At 40.3% G+C, this 21,563-nt stretch overlaps 1 protein-coding gene across 1 annotated transcript in view; it reads right to left on the reverse strand.

The window, feature by feature from the left end:
• col6a1 (collagen type VI alpha 1 chain) overlaps positions 1-21,563 on the reverse strand; it is a 58,576-nt gene that overhangs the window by 12,604 nt on the left and 24,409 nt on the right. Inside the window, exons 17-22 of the mRNA XM_008114560.3 lie at positions 20,110-20,163; positions 19,981-20,016; positions 17,040-17,102; positions 11,182-11,244; positions 6,200-6,262; positions 4,420-4,482 (exon numbers count right to left, since the gene is read on the reverse strand). Of these exons, the coding sequence (XP_008112767.1) occupies positions 4,420-4,482; positions 6,200-6,262; positions 11,182-11,244; positions 17,040-17,102; positions 19,981-20,016; positions 20,110-20,163 (342 nt within the window). The remainder of the gene's footprint in view (positions 1-4,419; positions 4,483-6,199; positions 6,263-11,181; positions 11,245-17,039; positions 17,103-19,980; positions 20,017-20,109; positions 20,164-21,563) is intronic.

Genomic DNA, 21,563 nt, shown 5'->3' on the forward strand with positions numbered 1-21,563 from the left:
CGGAAGGGAGAACCGCCCAAAGCCACAAAGCCCACGCCAGCAGCCGGGAGACGAGCGGAGGAGGAGGTGCAAGCCCCAGAACCTCCGGAGCGGCTGGTGAGTCAAGACAAACGCATGCTGGTAGTGCCAATCTGCTTGTCGGGGTTAGAGAATCGGGCCACCTGTAGAGCATTCGTGGATTGCGGTTGCTCTAGGAACATTATAACTCCGGAATTAGCGGAGGCGCTAAAATGCCAGCAGACGGTGCTTAAAGCCCCAATTGCATTTTCGCAATTGGATGGATCGGTTGCCGCTGGGGAAGTATCCACGAAGGAAATACAGGGGATCCCATGTGAAATAGGCAAATGGGAAGGAAGAATATCCTTTGTAATAGCCCCTATCGCCACGTACAATGTCATACTAGGGATCCCATGGCTAGAACAGGCTAACCCCGAAGTTGATTGGAGGGGAAAGAGCATGTCATTTAAAGAGCAACAAACACAATGGGAGATAAGCAAAATAGCAGGAGAAGAGGGCGAGGGAGATGAACCGGAGGAAATAGACCAAGAACTATTGCCCCCTGAATACAGGGACTTTGTGGATGTGTTCAATCAGAAAGAAGCAAGTAAGTTACCTCCCAAAAGGAATATAGAAGTGGAAATCGAAATAACCCCAGGGGCAAACTTACCAAAACCGAAAGTTTACCCCATGTCTGTTCAGGAGAAGGAGGAATTGAGGAAATATATTGATAAAAATCTGGCGCGGGGCTTCATTAAGCCATCCAGCTCCCCTTTGGGAGCCCCCGTATTATTTAGGAGAAAGAAAGACAACTCTTTAAGGCTGTGCATTGACTATCGGAATTTGAACGCAATTACTAAGGACAATAAATACCCTATGCCCTTAGTAAAGGATTTGATTACCGTGTTAAAGAAAGGGAGCATATTTACCAAACTGGATTTAATCGAAGCGTATCATAAGTTAAGAATAAAACCCGAGGATACTTGGAAAACTGCATTTTCCTGCGCATTCGGACTTTTTGAATATTTAATTTTGCCTTTTGGATTAAAAAATGGCGGCTCTTGCTTTATGCAGCTTATAAATGAAATCTTGCACCCACTGTTATACCGAGGAGTATTCATATTTTTAGATGATATCCTTATCGTGAGCGAGAACAGAGAGCAACACATTGAACTGGTCCGGGAAGTTTTGCAAAAACTGAGGGAAGCAAAACTGTATGCAAAACTTTCCAAATGTGAATTTAACAAGACACAAATTGACTTCTTGGGGTATCGGATATCTCCGGAGGGATTAGCTATGGACCCATCCAAAGTATCGGACGTAAGGGAATGGGGAGTACCTCAAACAAGGAGACAATTGCAATCGTTCCTAGGATTTGCGAATTTTTTAAGATCGTTCATAAAGGGCTTTGCACAAATAACCGCTCCCCTTACAGAACTTTTAAAAACAAAGGGGAAAGGGGAGACGGCGAAAGTGAAAGCCCCTGGCGCCAAGTTGAGTTGGACGCCAGAATGCCAAAAGGCTTTCGAAACCCTAAAAGAACGCTTTACGGAAGAACCTATCCTAAAGCACCCCGACATTCAGAGTCCTTTCATAATACATTGTGATGCTTCGGACTGTGCATATGGGGCAGTATTATTGCAAAAGGATCAAAATGGGAATTTGAAACCTTGTGGATATTTGTCACGGAAGTTTAGTGAAACTGAGAAATGTTGGCCCATATGGGAAAAAGAAGCATTAGCTATATTAAAAGCATTGGAATGCTGGCGGCACTTCCTTGAAGGAAGCGAAATCCCATTTGAAGTCTGGTCTGATCATAAGAACCTCCAGTACTTAAAGTCCCCACGAAAATTATCCCCCAAACAAATTAGATGGGCACAATACTTCAGCAGGTTCAACTTCCAATTGAAGTTTTTCCAAGGAAAACAGAATGTTTTGGCCGATGCCCTTTCACGCATGCCCCAACACGAGAATGTAGCCGCAGCAAATGAAGGAACTTTGTTTTCCGAAAGACAATGGGGTTTAGCTGTCAGTACAAGGGCGCAAGCTCAAAGGGAGAGCACTACCGCTGTCAAATTTGACAAAGGAGATAGTTGGGAAAAGGAATTGATGCAGTCATATGAAGGGGATCAGTGGATTTTATCCAACGCAGAAAAAGGGGAGCAGAAGGGGGGACTTTGGTTTGTGAAAAAGAAACTGTACATTCCAGCAATATTGAGGACTAAGATTTTGCATCGTTTTCATGATAACCAGAGCACTGGTCATATGGGGATTACAAAGACGACGAAGACGATAGCAAAACACTGTTGGTGGCCAGGGATGAGAAAGGACATAAAAAATTATGTTACCCAATGTGACGATTGTGCCATGAATAAATTGAGGGGAGGGAAGCCAATGGGGCTATTGCAACCGGTGGCAGAACCTACCAGGCCTTGGGAATGTGTAGCCATGGACTTTGTGGGGGAATTGCCTGTCAGCAAGGGACATCGATATATATGGACAGTATTAGACCTGTTTTCTAAACAGGCTCACTTCATAGCACTTGCGAAATTACCATCAGCAGAGAAACTGGCTGAATTATACATAAACCATATTTACAAACTGCATGGATGTCCTAGTAGGGTGGTCAGTGATAGGGGTGTTCAATTCACGGCAAAATTCTGGAGAAAATTCTTGGAAATGCTAGGAGCGGAAAGGAGCCTAAGCTCTGCTTTCCACCCCATGACAAACGGGGCTGTAGAACGTACCCAACAGACACTTGGGCAGTTCCTTCGCATATACTCTAATATGAGACAAAACGATTGGTCTAAGTGGCTAGCCTTCGCTGAACTAGCCTTTAATTCGACTATTCATTCTGCAACAAATAAAACCCCATTCGAAGTAGTTTATGGATATGAGATTCAACCTCTACCTCAACTGCCAAGGTGGGCAGAGAATGAAGAAGTAGGGGCAGGAAAATGGAAAGCCCAAATGCTAGAATGTTGGGGTCAGGTGACTGCATCATTAAAGGAAGCGCACAAAAAATATAAAACATTCGCAGACAGGAAAAGGATGGAAGGCGATAAACTGGAGAAGGGGGACTTAGTGTGGCTAAGCACGCAAAACATCAAACTTGGTCTACCTTCAAAAAAGCTGGGCCCCAAATTCATTGGACCCTTCAGGATACAGGATGTCATAAACGAAGTGACTTTCCAATTATTCTTGCCAAAAAGTTTGGGGAAAATACATCCTGTATTCCATCGCAGCTTGTTAAAAAAGTATATGGGTACTCTGGATAAAATGGATACATAGTGTTCATGTTTGATTTGTTTCAGAGTCGTGGCGGAGGAAACACAGAAGAAGAGGTCGGCGAAAGGGGGGGCGCCGTGTCATGGGGCCAATTCCCAGAGCTGAGTCTGCAAGCTCTGGAATTGGAGCCATAACAACGAGCACTCCTCGATGGCTCATGAAAACACCTGGCAGCAGAGCATGGGAACTTGTGGAGTGAGAATCAAAACAATTATAATGACTAGTTTGTGTGGAAATAGTAGAAATGTGATACAGGGGGTGGGGTTTGGTGATGATATTTACGTGTGATGTGACGTTGTAGCAAAGGTGATAAAATTGATTGTATGTAAACATTATATCATTCTCGACTTTTCCCAAGTCGTGTGTTCTTCAATAAAGATTGGTTTTGATAGCAGCTGTCTTTGATCTGCGTTCATGCTGGTCGCTTGAAGTGAGCGTGACACAGGAGTATCTCAACAGGATGATTATCCTTCATGATGATGCCTTAGTTGCAGCAAAATTCCCAATATAAAACAGTAAGAGGTTGTGTTTACATTCCATGGTAAGTGACAAGTGACTAAAAACCTTACATCAGTGGTTCCCAACCTTTGGGTCTCCAGGTATTTGGGACTTCAATTCCCACAAATCCCAGCCATCTTACCAGCTGTTAGGAGCTGTGGGAGCTGAAGTCCAAAACACCTGGAGGCCCAAAGGTTGGGACCACTGTCTTACATGAATCTCCTTCCATGACTTTCCCCAAAAGCCACTCCTTCTCCCAATGCAAGAAGGTTCTCTACTACCTCCCCAAGATTAGTCCTAGGAGGAAAGAATTACTGGCAGAAGGGATGGACAAAATCTTTCCCATCAGATATTTTTGAATTGCAACTCTCAGCATTCCTATGCTAGCAAGGGCTAATGGAAGTTGCAGATAAACATTTGGAGGAATACAAAATTCTGACCATGACTTCTCTTCCTGCCCATAGGACCGGATCCTGTACCAGGATCATGAGGACTTGTGGGTGGTTTGTTATTGTGTGTGTGAGGAAGAGCAAGCCAGTGTCTGTGAAAAGTAAGACAGAAAAGACTGTGCCAAGTCTTCCTTCCTTCAAACAGACTGAACTCTAATTTTCCACAACCCCAAATTATGTCACTCACTCGGTCACCCATTGGGCCAGTGTCTCCAGGTAATCCAGGTGGCCCGGGCAGTCCTTTAGGGCCCTACAAAGATAAAAAGGAAAAAATCACTGTATCAAAGAACAGTAATTCAGGCACAATGAGTCAGTCACTCCCAATTCATTTTCAGAGGGTATCAGTTGTTGCAATAAAGCAAAAAGAAAGGCTATTTTCTATTATGCTACTAAGTTTATTAAGAGTTCTCTATTTTCCAGCAAATAGGGCTGTATACAGAGGAGAACGCTTTTTAAACCATACTTGCACAGATTTCCAAGAGATGGATATTCCAGTATTGCTGTAGTTGAGTTGGTCTGGATCTACATTGCCATATGAAATCCAGATTATCTGATTTGAACACTATTATATGCCAGTGTAGACTCGGGTCCCTTCTGTTACTGTATATGCATGTATATGACTAAGTTTCTGTGGGATCACTACTTGTGTATGTGTGTGTTAAGGGAAAAACACCTGGTCAATTACAACTCATGGTTGAGTAATTGGAACAATCAAGGCTGTTAAGCTTGAGCCACTCCCTGAATGGGGTATATCTGGGAAATGTTTGTAATGTCTTTTGGGGGACTTACTGAATACTTGCTGAGAGCCTACTATGAAGATGCATGAATTTAATGCAAGGGACGTTATGTGAGTTTTGTTGCTGGAAGTTTTATTGTGATTTTTTGACTCTGCTACTTAAGAGTAAATTTTTGTTTTTCTATTTTCCTGGCTTGTTTTCTTTTGCTCATTGTGGATGCAACAAAAGGCTGGATAAGTCTGGACAGGACTGCACGCAGTTTGTTTTTCAACAAACCCGTAACACCTTCTACACTGCCATATGAAATCCAGATTATCTGATTTGAACAGTATTATATGGCAGTGTAGACTCAGGTCCCTTCTACACTGCCATATAAAATCCAGAATATATGCTTTGAACTGGATTATATGGCACTGTAGACTCATATAGTCCAGTTCAAAGCAAATAATGTGGATTATCTGATTTGATAATATGGATTATATGGCACTGTAGACCAAGCCTTGATTGAGCACACATCTTTCAGAGATCTCTGCAAACATTTTTAGCCAAGATTAGCATAAAAGGCCCTTTTTTGCTAAAATGCAGTAACAATAGACAACAAGTAACGTCACCTTGGGATGAGAGCTCTCCTTTTGGTATGTTAGAATAATTTCTATTATTTGCACCTGCTATTGCAAAATCAGACTTCTGCAGCTTTGCTGTCCTACCTTAGAACAACCATGATAACTTGAAGATAAGTCCCTGAAATATTCCAGACGAAGCTCTCTTTGCTATGAAGATTTCCTTCAAGTCTTTTCTGACGGTGTGATTATTTCCCAAAGATCAAATGAGAAAAGCCTACAACAGAATAATCCTGCACATCTCTAAATATTAAACAGTGTTAAACACTATACATAAAAACTAACTTTTGTATGGCCATCATAACTTCCAAATAACTATAGATGTAGCAGGCAGTCTGAAGACTGATAGTCCTCTTTTGTCAACACTAGATTTTGGAATATGAATGCCCTCAAAAGTGTACAAAGTATCTAACTCAGAGGTGAAGAAAATGTGGTCTTCCAGATATTTTGGACTATAAATCCCTAGCCTAGCCAATAGTGAAGAGCTACAGTCCACCAACATCTGGAGGGTCCCATTTTTTTCTGCCAAAGATCTAATCATTAAAGTCCTAAAGGTGGAGAATAATTTCTCACTGCCTGTAACCAATCTTGAGTGTCAAAATAAACTGACCTCTGGCCCAGAAGGTCCTTCATCTCCTCTGTACCCTTTAGGTCCAGGTGGCCCTGCTTCACCCTAGAAAAATGAAAAGATGTGTCAGTATTTTTATCCTTCTAAAAATTAGGCCATCACCTATCAAGCAGTATAGTTCACAAAACCTATTTTTCTCCGATCCATTCTGCAAAATTTCACAGCCTTCGGTGCATGCTTATAATAACTATACTGTCTTGTCAAAATGCAACTGATCATTAAAAAACAACAGCAAGGGTGTAGCTACTAGCTACGGTGGAAAGGGAAAAATGAGGACATAGCCCCCATAAGACTTCCTCCCACTCCAGTGAAGCTTTCTTCCAATCTCTACATTTCTGGTATTGCAGTAACTTAAAATCTCAGCTAAGCATTGAGTAGTAGTTTAGCATCTTAAAAAGGGGTAGGCAAAGTAACTGAGGGAATGTAAGCACAGTAAACATTATAGTTATAGGTATGAACAATTTTCAGCATCTTACTTTTTGCAGAATATTAGTAAGATGCTGAGTAAGACTGAAGGAGCGAAAGAAAATATCTTATCTAGAGGTAATGCTCTCATACCTGTCATAGCTATACCCCTCTAAAAAGATTCTATCGGCTCAATATGCTATGTTATGAACATATAGTGTTCTTTCAGCCCCCGGTGACACAGCAGCTTAAACCACTGGGTCGGCGATTTGAATCTGGGGAATGGGGTGAGCTCCTGCTGTTAGCCCCAGCTTCTGCCAACCTAGCAGTTCAAAAACATGCAAATGTGAGTAGATCAATGAGTACCGTTTTGGCGGGAAGGTAACAGCGCTCCATGCAGTCATGCCAGCTACATGACCTTGGAGGTATCTACGGACAACGCCGGCTCTTCGGCTTAGAAATGGAGATGAGCACCAACCCCCAGAGTTGGACACGATTAGACTTAATGTCAGGGAAAAACTTTAGCTTTACTATGCTCCAAAATCCCAGGAAATTGCATATGATAAAGATCATGTCCTTAGCAAATGCATTTGTTTTTAGGTCATATGGGCTTCAGTGCTATCTTTATCAAATTTTGGGTTCCAGAAACAGTGAGTTATATCCAGCACTGAACTTCCATTTGCCCAAGAGTGAGCACCACTGTAATGTCATTTCCCATATCCACTATAGTCTCTGGAGCCACCCTTCAGAACCAGATAAGGCAGAAAGGAGTTGAAAAACCTGACACGACTGGAAGTGTAATTCTGGATTTAGGCTCTTGGAAATGAAAACAGCTGATTGTTCAACTCAGCCCTCAAGAGGACACACCAGGGAGATGGAGACATCTGTTAGTTCACAGGTGTGGAATAAAAGCCATCTGGATTCAAACACTGCTTGCCAACTCAAAACTTTATATAGAAGATTTTTATATATATATATATATAGGATAATCAAGTACATTCAACAAATGGGGCATTTCATTAACCCAATCATTTAGGCTGCATGGCTACGGCAGACATCCTGAGGGAGAACCTGTAAGTACACCGTTGTATTGAGTGTATTCCTGCCCAGAATGAGTGATTTGAGAGGGTTTAATGCATGCTTACTCGGCATACAGAAGTAAACCCTTCTAAAAGGAATATTATAAAAGAGGAAATTAATGAAAGGCATCGGTTTAGGCACTTCCTCAGAATTAATCTCTGTGCATTTTTGGCACTTGAATATTCGGATCAAGCACTATGATTTCAAAACTGGCATTTTCAGATCTAAGCAAGTGGATGAGGACATCTGTAACAGGGATCCTAACATAAGATGTGGGAGCAGAAATATTTTTTTTTCAAATTTAACGTGTTTCCTTAGGCCAGTGGTTCTCAACCTGTGGGTCCCCAGGTGTTTTGGCCCAGAAATACTAGCCACTTTACCAGCTGTTAGGATTTCTGGGAGTTGAAGGCCAAAACATCTGGGGACCCACAGGTCGAGAACCACTGCCTTAGGCACTCATTATTACAAAACTAGGAGATTCAACATGAAGGAAATATTTAACAGGCTTCAAGCAAATTGACAGAACAGTCTTCCTCATGGAGAAGTGTCCCTTTCCAGCTCCATTTCCCGTTGCCTGAACAGATTACTAACTACACATGCTCTGAGTAGCATTGGTATCTCCTGGCTCCATGAAAGTTGGACTATAACTTTGATTTGTATTAAAAACATTATTTTGTTTGCCAAATGATCTTCTCTGTGTCCTCTTCTTGATGGTATGCCTCTGTGACTTCCAAGTTCTGGAGCAGATTGTCTGCCTAGAAGAGCTACTTATATCTGTATACTCACTCGTACATTAGATTCCTCATCATGTCAGATCCAACATTTTTCTAGATTTCAGAATTTCCTATCTGGGAGGATGGGATAGTTCCCCCTTTGCTATCCATCTGTTAGCAGGAAAGTTTTTGTTCTGAGAGGTATTTCCCACTAAAGGCTTTTAAAGGAAGGGCTGTAAGATGGCACTCTATTGTTCTGAATTGTGGTGTTTTAACTTTTGGTTTAAAGATCTTTTGAAAGTATACATCTTAAATAGCTTTAATGAAAACTGTTGTTTAATTCTATTTTAAGATTGACTTTTTGTAAGTTTTAAATAATATTGCAATCATTTTAATTTGTATGTTTCTTTAAACTCCAGAATTGGGAAAAGGTGGGATATAAATAAATTTAGTAATAACAGCAGGAATAAAAAGCTGTTTCTCGTTAGCAGACCTTCATACAGTGACGACTCCACTGCAGGAACATGAGCCAGGTCAAGGGGAATACATCTTTGATTGACTACTGCAATGGACAAAATTTTGGCTGTCCACGTGGAGCTCTTTACACAGCTTTTTTTGTGTGTGTCAGGAGCGACTTGAAAAACTGCAAGTCGCTTCTGGTGTGAGAGAATTGGCCGTCTGCGAGGACGTTGTCCAGGGGACGCCCGGATGTTTTGATGTTTTTACCATCCTTGTGGGAGGCTTCTCTCATGTCCCCGCATGGAGCTGGAGCTGATAAGAGGGAGCTCATCCGCACTCTTCCCGGGTGGGTTTCGAACCTGGCAGCCTTCAGGTCAGCAACCCAACCTTCAAGTTACAAGGCTTTAATCCACTACGCCATCGGGGGCTCCTTCACACAGCTCAAATCCATCCATGTCTATTAAGAAGTAATTCCAATGAGTTCAGATAGGCTTACTCCCAGGAAAGGAAACCAATGAATGTAGCATTAGACTGCAAGTGCTATTTGGATTTCTTTCTGACTTAATATTTATAGGATTTCTTTTTTCTGCAGAAAAGAAACAGGAAACTCCCAAATTAGTGCTTGTGCCAACTTTTGTTCCAGCTGTTGGCTTTAATTAGTTATTCTGATCAAGAACAATATCTGTAATGAGATTCAGCTGTGCTATTAAGTTCTTGCTATAGGACAATGATAGTTAAACCACAGACCAGATCTTACGCATTCTGATATAAAGAACAGAGTGGAGGAAAGGAGAACTGAACATATTATAGGAGACGAAGTACTTTAAGCAGTAACACAATGTCAGTGTTGTTCTTGACCGAGGTAGACCAATGGAGGGTTTTCTAGGTAGTAGCTTCCCAACCCCTCTCCTTCCCTGTTATCTGACTGGTTAGGGATCGAAGCACTGTTAGAAAGTGAAATTGCCTGAAAAATGGAACCCATGGGGGTTGCTTGGAAATCCATTTTACTCACTGCATGAACTCCACATTCACATACAGGCAGTCCCCACATTACAAATGACATAGCCTCTGTAGGTTTGTTTTAAGATGAATTTGTATGTAAGTTGGAACAGGTACATTTTTGAAGTGTAACAAGATTTCACCTTACTTTCTGTCCCTGTGATTAATTAGATTTTGAAAAATTTGGCTTGTGGAAACAAGGAAATAAAGGATCCTTTCTTCTTCCTCTAAGGCAAGGCAGTTTAAAACACCTTTTCCCCATGATAACTCTTTCAAGAGTGGATTTCCCTTCTAAGGAGTAGATTTCTCTCACTTCCTGTTGTCTCACCCCCATTCTTAACTATGAGTCAGATGTTTGTAACTAGGGGACTGCCTGTACATACGTATATGTATTGATGTATATAGCACACTGTATATCATTTTTGAATTCATGATAAAGCTAAACGAGCTTTTGCAGGCATTCAAATGTGATACATAGGTAGGGTCTGTTCTTTCTGTAGGCAAGCCTTGGCATTACAAATGTGCATGCAAGCATTCTAAATGAGCTTTGTATGCAAAAAGATTATATGAAAGAGCAGAAGCTTTATTAAATTAAGGCAGTGGTTCTCAACCTCTGGGCAATGGCCCAGCAGTGGCCCACGAGAACGAAAATCCGGTCCACGAACCTCCTCCCTCTTTATTTATTTATTTAATTTATTTTATTTCTACTCTTTTCCACAGAGTTGACCGTTGCATTGGATACACTACATCAGCTCTAGATTATTAAATATGGTTTTCTGTGGGCGAGCTGATGGCGACTACTGGATGGCATACGTTCTGAATCAGAAACTAGAGCTGATGTGGTCTATCAAATACAATTTTCTGAATCAGCACCCCAGATAACCAAACTGAATCTAAAGTTGAACAAAAACTGATTCACAACTCTTTTGGTACTAATGTTGGAGAGTGGTCCCTGGTCAAGTGGGCCCAGATTTAAAAAAGGTTAGAAATCACTGTTAAGGGAATTTGTTTGTAATTTGCAAGCACTGAAAAATCAAGATGTCAGAAAATAAATTTGTCAAAAGATGGGAAAAGTCTGTATGCAAATGTCACTTTCAGCCTTCTTTGTGAGGGAAAATCAGTGGACCAGCCCTGACTAGGCAAGGAGACTATAATAAATAATACAACTTTATATACTGTCCTATCTCTCCGAATATGAACTATAGACCATTTAGTTCTGGCAGGACGTCTGAACTGGTGCTTTTATTCTTGCTTAGTTTATGCCTACATCTGAGTCACAGGATGTAAAAGAGGCTGAAAACATCTTACTGGTTCTCCAGGTGGTCCATAAGGTCCTTCACGGCCTTGCTCACCCTGTGGGCCTGGATCACCCTAAAAAGCAAGGGGAAAGTACAGAGATTAGAAAGGAAAGCATAATACAGCATGAATAAAAAGGAAGAATTACAATTTCAGGAATTGGCAATGTGTTCTATATATCTGATTGATTGGAATATATTTCTTTCTATAAGCAATGCATTAAACAAAAACATATGGTCCTAATATGTTTGGGCCAGTCTGGGACTGTCATGGGTATTTTTGCAAAACAGATGGGCAGGGAGAGTTTGCTTATTCAGAAAGGGGCTGCAATGGTGGTTATGGTTCCTCATTTCCCAGAACGCAATCTGCCCTGTATCCCAGGATCTGATCCCAGATTATTTGATTGTCCCAGATTATCTGGCAGTGTAGACTCATATAATCCAGTTCAAGGCAGATAATCTGGGGTCAGATCCTGGGATCTAGCCTAAAACAACCTTGTGAAACATTAGTAACTTTGAAAGAAAGGGAATTTGTTGTGGTCAAATTCTCTGGCATTTTACACATGAATATGGGAATCATCATACTCTGTCACCGAAGAGAACTATTACCAGGTAGTTTGAAAATTCAGTCTAAATGAAGATGGTTCAAATGGAATGAATAGGATACAAGAGAGAAATCAGACAAAGTAGTGTCTGTATAAGCATCTCACTAAATTACTTCTTATTCTGTAAATTGGACCACTGGAATGTAGTTTTAGCACACCAGCAATTGAAGGTGGAGGAATAGATAAGGATTTGCTAAGAGTACAGGACAATGGGTCAACCAGTGTAAAAAGTCTTTAGAAGTAATGCAGATTTTGCTGTGTACTGCTTTGCCTTTCCCTGGAGTGAGATATTCATGTACACTTTTTTTCAGTATCATGAGTTTCATTCTCCTTTGCTTTTGCTATAGCCATGCCAAGATTATATTATTGTCTGAAAGTGATTTGACTTCTTATTTCAGATTCTTTCTCTATGCAGCAATTTCTCCTATGAAGGCTGCCAAAGTACTCTTGTGCAAACACCAATGGGATTTTACTCAAGCAAAGGGCAAAAAGCTAGAGTTGGCCCGTGGAGAAAACTGTAGGTTTGACATAGCAGCACACATGTGTGCATGCATGCTTGATGGAATCGGGCATTTCTCAATTTGTCTCCTGTGCACTGCTTTTCTTTAATAAAAATAATCGTAACAGAGAGAGTTAGGTAAATTCACCTAAATAAGCAATGGGAGGTAGGGAGAGCTGCTGCTTATCTCAAATTCAAAGGAGAAAGCAGCTCTGTGAAATATGACGATGTAGTGCAGACTCCTCCAACTTCTTCGGGAGCATTTTTTGTTCATTTGGAGAACTTAAGAGAGCTAGGAGGGACATATCACAATAATCGCATGGTCAACTCCCCCTTCTTCCTTAGTGCCAAAATATGACATAAACAAACTATTTGGCGGCAAGGAAAAATCAGGAAATGCCACAGCTTCTGCCTCATGCATTTGTAGCCAGGGACATCCACAGCCAGTTCTCTGTGAAGCTGGACAAGCTGCACTCACACGCACACCAGACTGTGGGTTGAGAAAGAAGCAACAATAGAACCTAACAGGAAATATCTTCTCTGTCCATTTGGATCAACTCAGCTAAGCTGAAAGAAACATACCTCCCAAAATGATAACTTCAGCTTCCTAAAACAACCCCTTTGACACCCCATTGGACAAGAACGACTTCTGTGCCAGCATGTGTATCTTATTAACTTTTGCCTCTAAGGCCCCATCTACACTGCGATTTCTGAATCCAGATTACACTATATAACAAAATTGGGAAAAAATCTGTTCCTGGTTTGAAAGTGTTATTTTCTGTTTAATTGTGCGGTGCTTACTTTGAAAGTAGGGGGTTCAACTCTGCTGCTAGGCTTCTTTGAAAAATGCCTGAGACAAGACCACAGTTATTCATAATAACTGGGATAAATGCAGAATATTTTAATATATGGTCTCAAAAAATCTGAGAGAGAGGGTGTCTGGCAAGCAGAACTGAACACTGTGTTTTCAAAATCAGCCAATTAAGGAAGAATTAGAAGAGATCCGTTAGATGAATAAACAACACCCTGCATGTCTTGTGTAAAAGGCTGCAATGCATTTTAAAGAACATCACTAATGAAAGTAGCTTGTATCTTGGAAAATTAACTTCTTCCATTTTTTAAACAAAAATGTTAATTTAAGACACCCTTCTGGCATTTGTTTCCATAGCACATCTGCCCACACCTGGCTCTTAAAGTACATTTCTACTGCTTTTTAGGAAAACATGAGATGTAAACAGGAACTGTGGATTTAGATGAAATATAAACTTTCCTCCTAATGTGCTCACCCAATGTAGAATGTAGATTTATGGGCGTTTCTGCTCGCATGGGTCCTCGTCATGTTGTGTGTAACAGCAACAACCAAAATTGTTTGCAGTTAAAATAGGAAATCCCTTCAACTAAGAAACCCCCTTAATGAAAATTATAACAAAAGGTAAGACACTAATATATTCCAAAGAATTTAGCATGTACTAATGCAAGACAAACTGTCACAGCACAACATGAAGTAACAGAGGAAGTGAGTCTTTACATTTCTTGAGAGTGGACTCAGTGGAACTGAACTAGATAGAACTCATTTCTCAATATGCATTTAGGCATGTACAAAACATGGGGGCAATTATTGCAATCTTTTGTAGAGAAAATGGAGAGCAAAAAGTGTGACTATTATTCGATGAAATATGGTATTTTATCTTGAATACCCCTTCATCAATTTTAATTGCTATTTCCTTTCTCAAGAATTGTCCTGAATCTGGAATGTGAATGTGTCCTCTACTCAGCCTTTATATCATCTTCTGTCAGAGACCCTTACTAGTTGTTGAGTTGGCTTCAAAGTTGGTAGTGCACATTTTCAAACTAAGCTTTTCTTGCCACTTTGATGACACAGTGTGACTTTGCATGGCACTAGGGTGGCCAAAATTTTATCTTCAAGGCCCAACAACTCCTTTCTATTTGTTCCACCACTGTGGCCATAGACCTCTGGAAATCTTTAGTGGCATATGATGCCCTACGTCTGAGGTGTCACAGCCTTTTGGTGACACTGGGATGGAAGCTCTGATGTCACAGAATTCTTGGAAGCAAGACCATGGACCTCAGAACAGGGCAGCAAATATCACAATTGTGAAGTTACTTCTACTAAATTAAGAAAAAACTTCCAAAGCATTGGAACTGTGGAAAGGTGGAATTTCACAGCTACCAAGAAGTATGGCCATGGATCTGCAAAGCATCACAGTAGCAAAATGCTTGGAGATATATGATACTGAGGGGCATCCAATCAGTACGTTGTTGCTATCCGATTGTGGGGGTACCATAAGATAGTGGCTTCATGCAAGAAAGTCCCTAGTCTTCTGTGTACTTTGGTCTCCTTAGGAATACTTGATCAGAAATGTACTTAAAGATCAAGCACACACACTGAATTGATATATTTTAGAGCTGAGCTTTTCCATGAAGAACAATGGCTGTGTGCCACCTATACTATAATACAGGGGTCCTCAAACTTTTAAAGCAGAGGGCTGGTCCACAATCCTTCAGACTGTTTAGGGGCCGAATTATCATTTGAAAAAAAAAATACGAACAATTTCCTATGCACACTGCACATGTCTTATTTGTAGTGCAAAAAACAACAACAACAACAACAATGAAAGGACAATACAATATTTAAAAATAAAACCAATTTTAACCAACATAAACCTATCAGGATTTCAATGGGAAGTGTAGCCTGCTTCTGTGGCATCAGAACATTTTTTTCATCTGCCTGGCATTAGGTATGGCACTGCCTGTGTTGGTTTTGGACAGATGAACTTCACTAGCTGCCCTCTTCTACTCATGTGCCTGTTGAATGATTCAGCTTGGAACAGACATACAAATGTTTTTCCATCTCCCTCCCCACTTATATGGAGCAATTCAACCGTCTCTTTCAAAGAGACATACAAGAACAGTGTTCTTGGTTTGTTTAGCACCATATATTAGTACAATCCAGAAACACCCCAAATGAGTCACACTGATATTCCAACCCAACCTAAGTTACCCTCCCACAAAAAGTTTCAGTAGAAATAGGTAAGAATTGCAAAGACTTTTCAAAACGTTTTTGGACTCATTGCATATATATTGCTGAAATACTAAATGGAAAAAATTCTTCAAAGGGCAATTAACTTGATGTGGGGTTTGCTTCAACCTTCACATTAAATAGCAATCTTTCATACACCTTGTACAACTTTTGGTCATTGCTGATGAAGCTAGATGTGCTTTATCTGCTTAAACAGATACAGGTAATAAGGATGGTCAGGGATACACTATGTAGATTTTGTTCCTGTGTTATGTCATTTTCTAATTGGTTCTATCACAAAAACATGGAAAACGTTTATTAAACTGCAAAAACATTGTTCCTGCAGCACATTTTGTTATATTTTTCCAATGAATATCTCACCCAGTCTCAACCAATCCAACATAGTTTGTGGCAGCCACAAAAATGAAGTTTCTGGAGTAGAACAACTACTGTACTTTCAAAGTAAGTACTACACAATTAAACAAGAAATAACAATTTCAAACTAGGAGCATTTTTTTTCAAATTTTGTTATATATTGTTATCATCCTGAAAAAACTTGTTCTCTCTACTACCCCAGAACATAGGATTAGATCAAATGGCCTTGAGCACTAAGATCTGAGGGACCATTATGGTCTCCTAGCCTTCCACAATTGCCCACCCCTGCCAGAGTCACCCATAAGGATGGGCAGAATGTCTAAAAAGTGGCACAAAGACACCTGAGGATGTGGTGCTGTTTTTGTTTTGAATTTCAGCGCCCGCCCCCCTCCTTCCCCCCGGTTCGGTTTTTGGGAAGATTCCGGGAGATTAGCAGGGGACCGTTCGGATTCGTAATTTTGGATCCAGAGTTCAGTTTCGGGAAGAATCTTCCCGAAAACAAAATGGATTCTGTGCCGTTTCACACACCCCTAATGGAGGCTATACACAATGAGCTTAAATCGGTTTGTATCTAGAATGGTATTTATTTCAGAATGTGAAGAACTTTCATTCGCATGAAATTCTTTTTAAGAGTATTACTTATATGTCAGTGGCACAGTCCAAGAACTTTATGACTTCCCCCTGGAAGCAATAACAGATGCAGCACTGATTCTGTCTATGGGAGCATTGATTGATAGATCATTTTCAATACATAAGGCAAGACACATGGATTTGAGTGGTGTGCAGATTTCAGAGAGGAATGAAGACCTTCAAAGCCTCACCGTTGTATGCCAGAGCTTTTTATCACTGCTACAACTGAAGTCACAATGCCTTGACTTACTTATTTAATATTACATCACTTCTACCCCGCCCTTCTCACCCATCAGGGGACTCAGGGCGGCTTACAATATAAACATACACATTAAAAACAGTTGTCATCAAATTTAAAAATCCATCAAGATTAAAAATTACAATAAAATTAAGAATATCCATTAAAATATACATAGTTATACATTTAAATATACATTTAAGGCGCTTTCCAGGTTCATGTGGGGTCTGTCAGTAGGTCATATATTCTTATCTCATTTTTGCTGTTACTCATGCTCAAATGCCTGGTCCCATAACCATGTTTTTGTTTGCATGCCTTATGGCAAAATCAGAACACAACTGACTTATTTTTTTTCCAAAAATATAAATTTCACATCAGCTGCACTTGCTGAATCTCAATACATTGATCCATCCCTATAGATGAAGCCCATATGCACTTCCATCTTGAAGTATAATTAAAATACATATTTTTGTGTGTGTTTTACCTTGCCTCCTCTTGTTCCACGATTACCAGGAGTACCTGGTGCCCCCCTTTCTCCATTGCTGCCCTATGAAAAGGAAGAGATCACAGTTTGTAACATTTTACATATTAGACTCTGCTATGAATCTGACTGTCACCCATAGCCGAGAGCTAAAACATGTATTATAGGTATTCACAATACATTTAATATCTGATGGTCTGTTTGAGCTCAGGTCATGTAGAGTTCATGGGAAATTTTGCATATGAGATTATTCTCAAAAAACAAATTCAGGTGATATGCGGGTATCCCTAAGAATCAAAGGTAGGGAGGGGTCTTCTAAAATTTGTCATGGATTGCTTTAGGTTTATGCATGAACTAACGTTCTCTAAGAAGGAAAATGTTGATGATCAGCACTCTTACTATGTTCAAAAACATACTACAAACATAAGTTATGTAAGCTTAATTCTGATAGTGGCCTTATAATGTATTTCATTAATTCCCTCCGCAGAGCAGTTGGGATAAGGGCTGAAGGGGTGAAAGTCTACCTGACAATTTAGGCCCCTTCCACACAGCTGTATATAATCCACATTGAACCGAATTGTATATGGCAATGTGGACTCAGATAGCCCAGTTCAAAGCAGATATTGTGGATTATCTGTCCCTATATTCTGGGTTATATGGCTATGTGGAAGGGACCTCTGTTAGGAATATGAGGGAAATTGAAGGGATGTCTAGATATCTGACTTTAGTGATTAGCCTTTTCTCATAGTTGGGGTGAGCATGTTCAAAGGCCCCCACACTCCCCCTCCCTATTGTCAGCCATGACTGGCGTTCTGGAGGATTGCACCATGATGTCACACATGCCACTGTGAATAATGATGTCAACTGGAAGTGATGTCACATCACTTTGGTCACTTTAAGCCAGTGGTTCACAAACTTTGGGTCTCTAGGTTTTTTGGACTTCAACTCCCAGAAATTCCAGCCAGTTTACCAGTTGTTAGAAACTGTGGAAGTTAAAGTCCAAAACACCTAGAGGCCCAAAGGTTGGGAACCACTGATTCAGGCCTTCTAGGGCTAGATTTACACTCCCGGGATCTGATCACAGATTATCTCTTATCCGAGATTATCTGGCAGTATAGATCAGGCATGGGCAAACGTTGGCCCTCCAGGTGCTTTGGACAAATTTCCAGAAATTCCAGCCAGCTTACCGGCTGTTAGGAATTGTGTGAGTTGAAGTCCAAAACACCTTGGGGGACAAGGTTTGTCCATGCCTGGTGTAGCCTCATATAATCCAGTTGAAATCAGAAAATCTGGGATCAGATCCTGGGATATAGGGCAGTTTAGATCCAGCCTAGGATTTTTTTTTAAAGCATGCTTAAACATCTTATGAAGCAGAAGGAGAAAAATGTTCAGTCTCCAAACTGATTTTCTGGATGAACATTTGGGAGGGGATGCTGAAAGGGTGCTCAATGGTGGCATTGCAGCCTGTGCTGGAGCCTCCAAAAGGCTACAAGCACAGTTGCCACTCTGTCAGCATATGATCACTCATCCAAACCCATTTTTTCCTTACTTTTATTGAAATCATCTTACAAAATGTATACCTAAATATCACACTTTGAGGTATAACATTGTTTTCCATCTATTGTATTTCCTGTTTAGCACCATTTTGGGGCAGAACTGGGTCTGATGTTCATTGGTTTGCTATCTACATGGGACACCATTGTCATCTCTCTTTACTTGCACATATCAGTGGAGGGAAAAGGGGGAAGATCAGGCCTATATCTCCACTGGAGTGTAATTATGGAGTGTAATGTTTTTAAATACAGTAGAGTCTCACTTATCCAACATAAACGGGCCGGCAGAATGTTGGATAAGCGAATATGTTGGATAATAAGGAGGCATTAAGGAAAAGCCTATTAAACATCAAATTAGGTTATGATTTTACAAATGAAGCAGCAAAACATCATGTTAGACAACAAATTTGGCAGAAAAAGTAGTTCAATACGCAGTAATGCTATGTAGTAATTACTGTATTTATGAATTTAGCACCAAAATATCACGATATATTGAAAACATTGACTATAAAAATGTGTTGGATAATCCAGAACGTTGGATAAGCAAGTGTTGGATAAGTGAGACTCTATTGTATTTATGTTTTAATTTAATCTAATTTTAACTGAATTTTTGGAATTTTATGTGTTTAAGGTCTTGAATAATTGCCTCAATGTAAGCCGCCTTGAGTCCCCTTCGGGGTAGGCAGGGTATACATAGGTTAAATAAAATAAATACATTGCTGCTGCCCAGATGTCTGTAGACCTCCATGAGAACTCCTGGCTGTTGTTGGTGCCCCATGCTGACATTAGCAGAGACGCCTGAATAAACATGGAGAAGGAGTGGTGGTGGATATACTTGTGTAACAACATTCCAGTTGACCATGGTTGTGTCTTTGAACGAATCTTAATTTGAGCAGATCATCTGTTATAGTGTTTGTAGATTGGAGCAATTTACATTAAGGAGAAATAAGTATACATTATTTAGTTTAATAAATAACAAATAATGAAATTTGTATTGGAAGCCAAGCCTTGTTTATATCTGTTTTGTTCTTTGTTTTGTTTTAGTGTATTACTGTATATGTTAAGGTACTTTTTTAGTTGATTACTATTAATCCCCATGTGTTTTACACCACTTAAAATGATTTTTGTTTTCGTGTTTAATAACGGTATTAAAATAACCAATCTTTTGTTGATCCCCCTTCCTGGGGAGGACAAGCCTTTTGCCCCATAGAACATCAGAGGCAGCTGCATTCCATTATAATCTGCCCACCAGGTTTCAACCCACCCACCTCCTTACATTGGCTCTTCTGATGTTTAATTGAAAGCAGTTCCTTGATCTCATTCAGCTGGTAACTCAGAAAAATAAAAATAAAGACGTATATGTTCTATGCATTAAAGACACTAAGCCTTACCTTTTCTCCTGAGGTGCCATCTGGGCCAAGATTTCCCTGCAAGAAAAGAAGACACACTGGAACTCTTTGCTTTGTATATACAGATCTGATCATTTAGATTCCCCTCCCCTCCATTGTAAGAGTGCATACCTCATCTCCAATTTCTCCTTTCTTTCCAGGAGCTCCAGGAGACCCAGGAGGACCCTAAACAAACACACAAGAGAATAGAAATAGTACATTAAACTCAAAGGATTCCAAAATAAGTACTTGGGTGATCATCAACTTCGACATAAACCACGTGACAGAGTTAATCTCAGCAGAAATAATTACAGCTGCCAGAAAAATATTTTCCCTCTTTTCTATTACATTCAAAATCCTATCTATTTTGCTTTTTAGAAAGTGGTTTGTGGAGATTGTTAATCTTTTACAGCTTTGCTGTTTTAAGTGTTTCTTTGTGAGGATAAAGCTTTTCAAAAACATAATGCCGAGATCCTTTCAACAATCGTAACTGATAGAAGGCTGAGAATGAAGGACACTAACATTATGGCATAAGGACAGAGCACAGTATCATTTAAAAACAGTTTTGGTCTCTATTTCTAGGCCATTCAGATTAATGAAATTAAATAAATCAACACATTTATTTGATTTCTGGAGTGCAAAATCTCCTTTCCTTTCAATAGAGCCTCCAAATACATCGATAAGAGCCATACAAAGAACACAAAACATTTAGAATTAAAGAATTCAGAGTCCAATAATTCATTTTGAGTAGTAAACCTCAGCCTAGCAAACAAAATAGCATTTGTGGTTACCTCAAGCTTTATTGATTTCGGCAGGATAATTTGGCTGCTCATGGTAGAGAGTCATTTTATTATTAAAACCATTTGAGTCAGAAATCTGTTTTGATTTGTTGCAAATCTCTTAGATCCATTATGTCACTGGAAGCTCAACTCAACATTGTGGCTTAGAGTGCTTGGAGCCAGTTTTAGATGATATGCCAGCTTTGGCCTTTCCTGGACAGAGATAACCTGAACACATGCCCTTGGAGTGTCCCCATTAGACTACTGTAATGAGCTGTATTTAGGATGATCTTTGAAGAAGACTCAGAAGCTTTAACTGAGTGGAATACCATACCGAGACAGCAACAATGTCAAAAGAATGGCAGTGGCTGCTTATAAATTTCAAGGTTGTTGTGTTTACATTTACAGCCCTAGATGGCTAGAGACCTCAATATTTGAGGCAGCACCTCTCATCAAATGTGCCTGTCCAATTATTGAAGTCTGTGGGGTGGTGGTGTCCTTTGCATACCAGAGGTGAGGTCAATACCAAAACAGTGAGGTATTGGGACATGGGAGAGAGTCTTCACCGTGGCACCACAACTGTGGAATGCCCTTGCCTTGGAGTTCAGATTGGCACCAACACTGGATTACTGTAATGCACTCTACGTGGGGCTGCCTTTGAAGACAGTTCGGAAACTACAGTTAGTGCAAAGGTCGGCAGCCGGGTTGTTAACAGGAGCAAATTACAGGGAGCAGTCAACCCACCTGTTCAAACAGCTCCACTGACTGCCAACAAGTTTCTGGTCCCAATTCAAGGTGCAGGTTATC

Source organism: Anolis carolinensis, chromosome 1 (assembly GCF_035594765.1).
Source record: "Anolis carolinensis isolate JA03-04 chromosome 1, rAnoCar3.1.pri, whole genome shotgun sequence".
Classification (NCBI taxonomy): domain Eukaryota; kingdom Metazoa; phylum Chordata; class Lepidosauria; order Squamata; family Dactyloidae; genus Anolis; species Anolis carolinensis.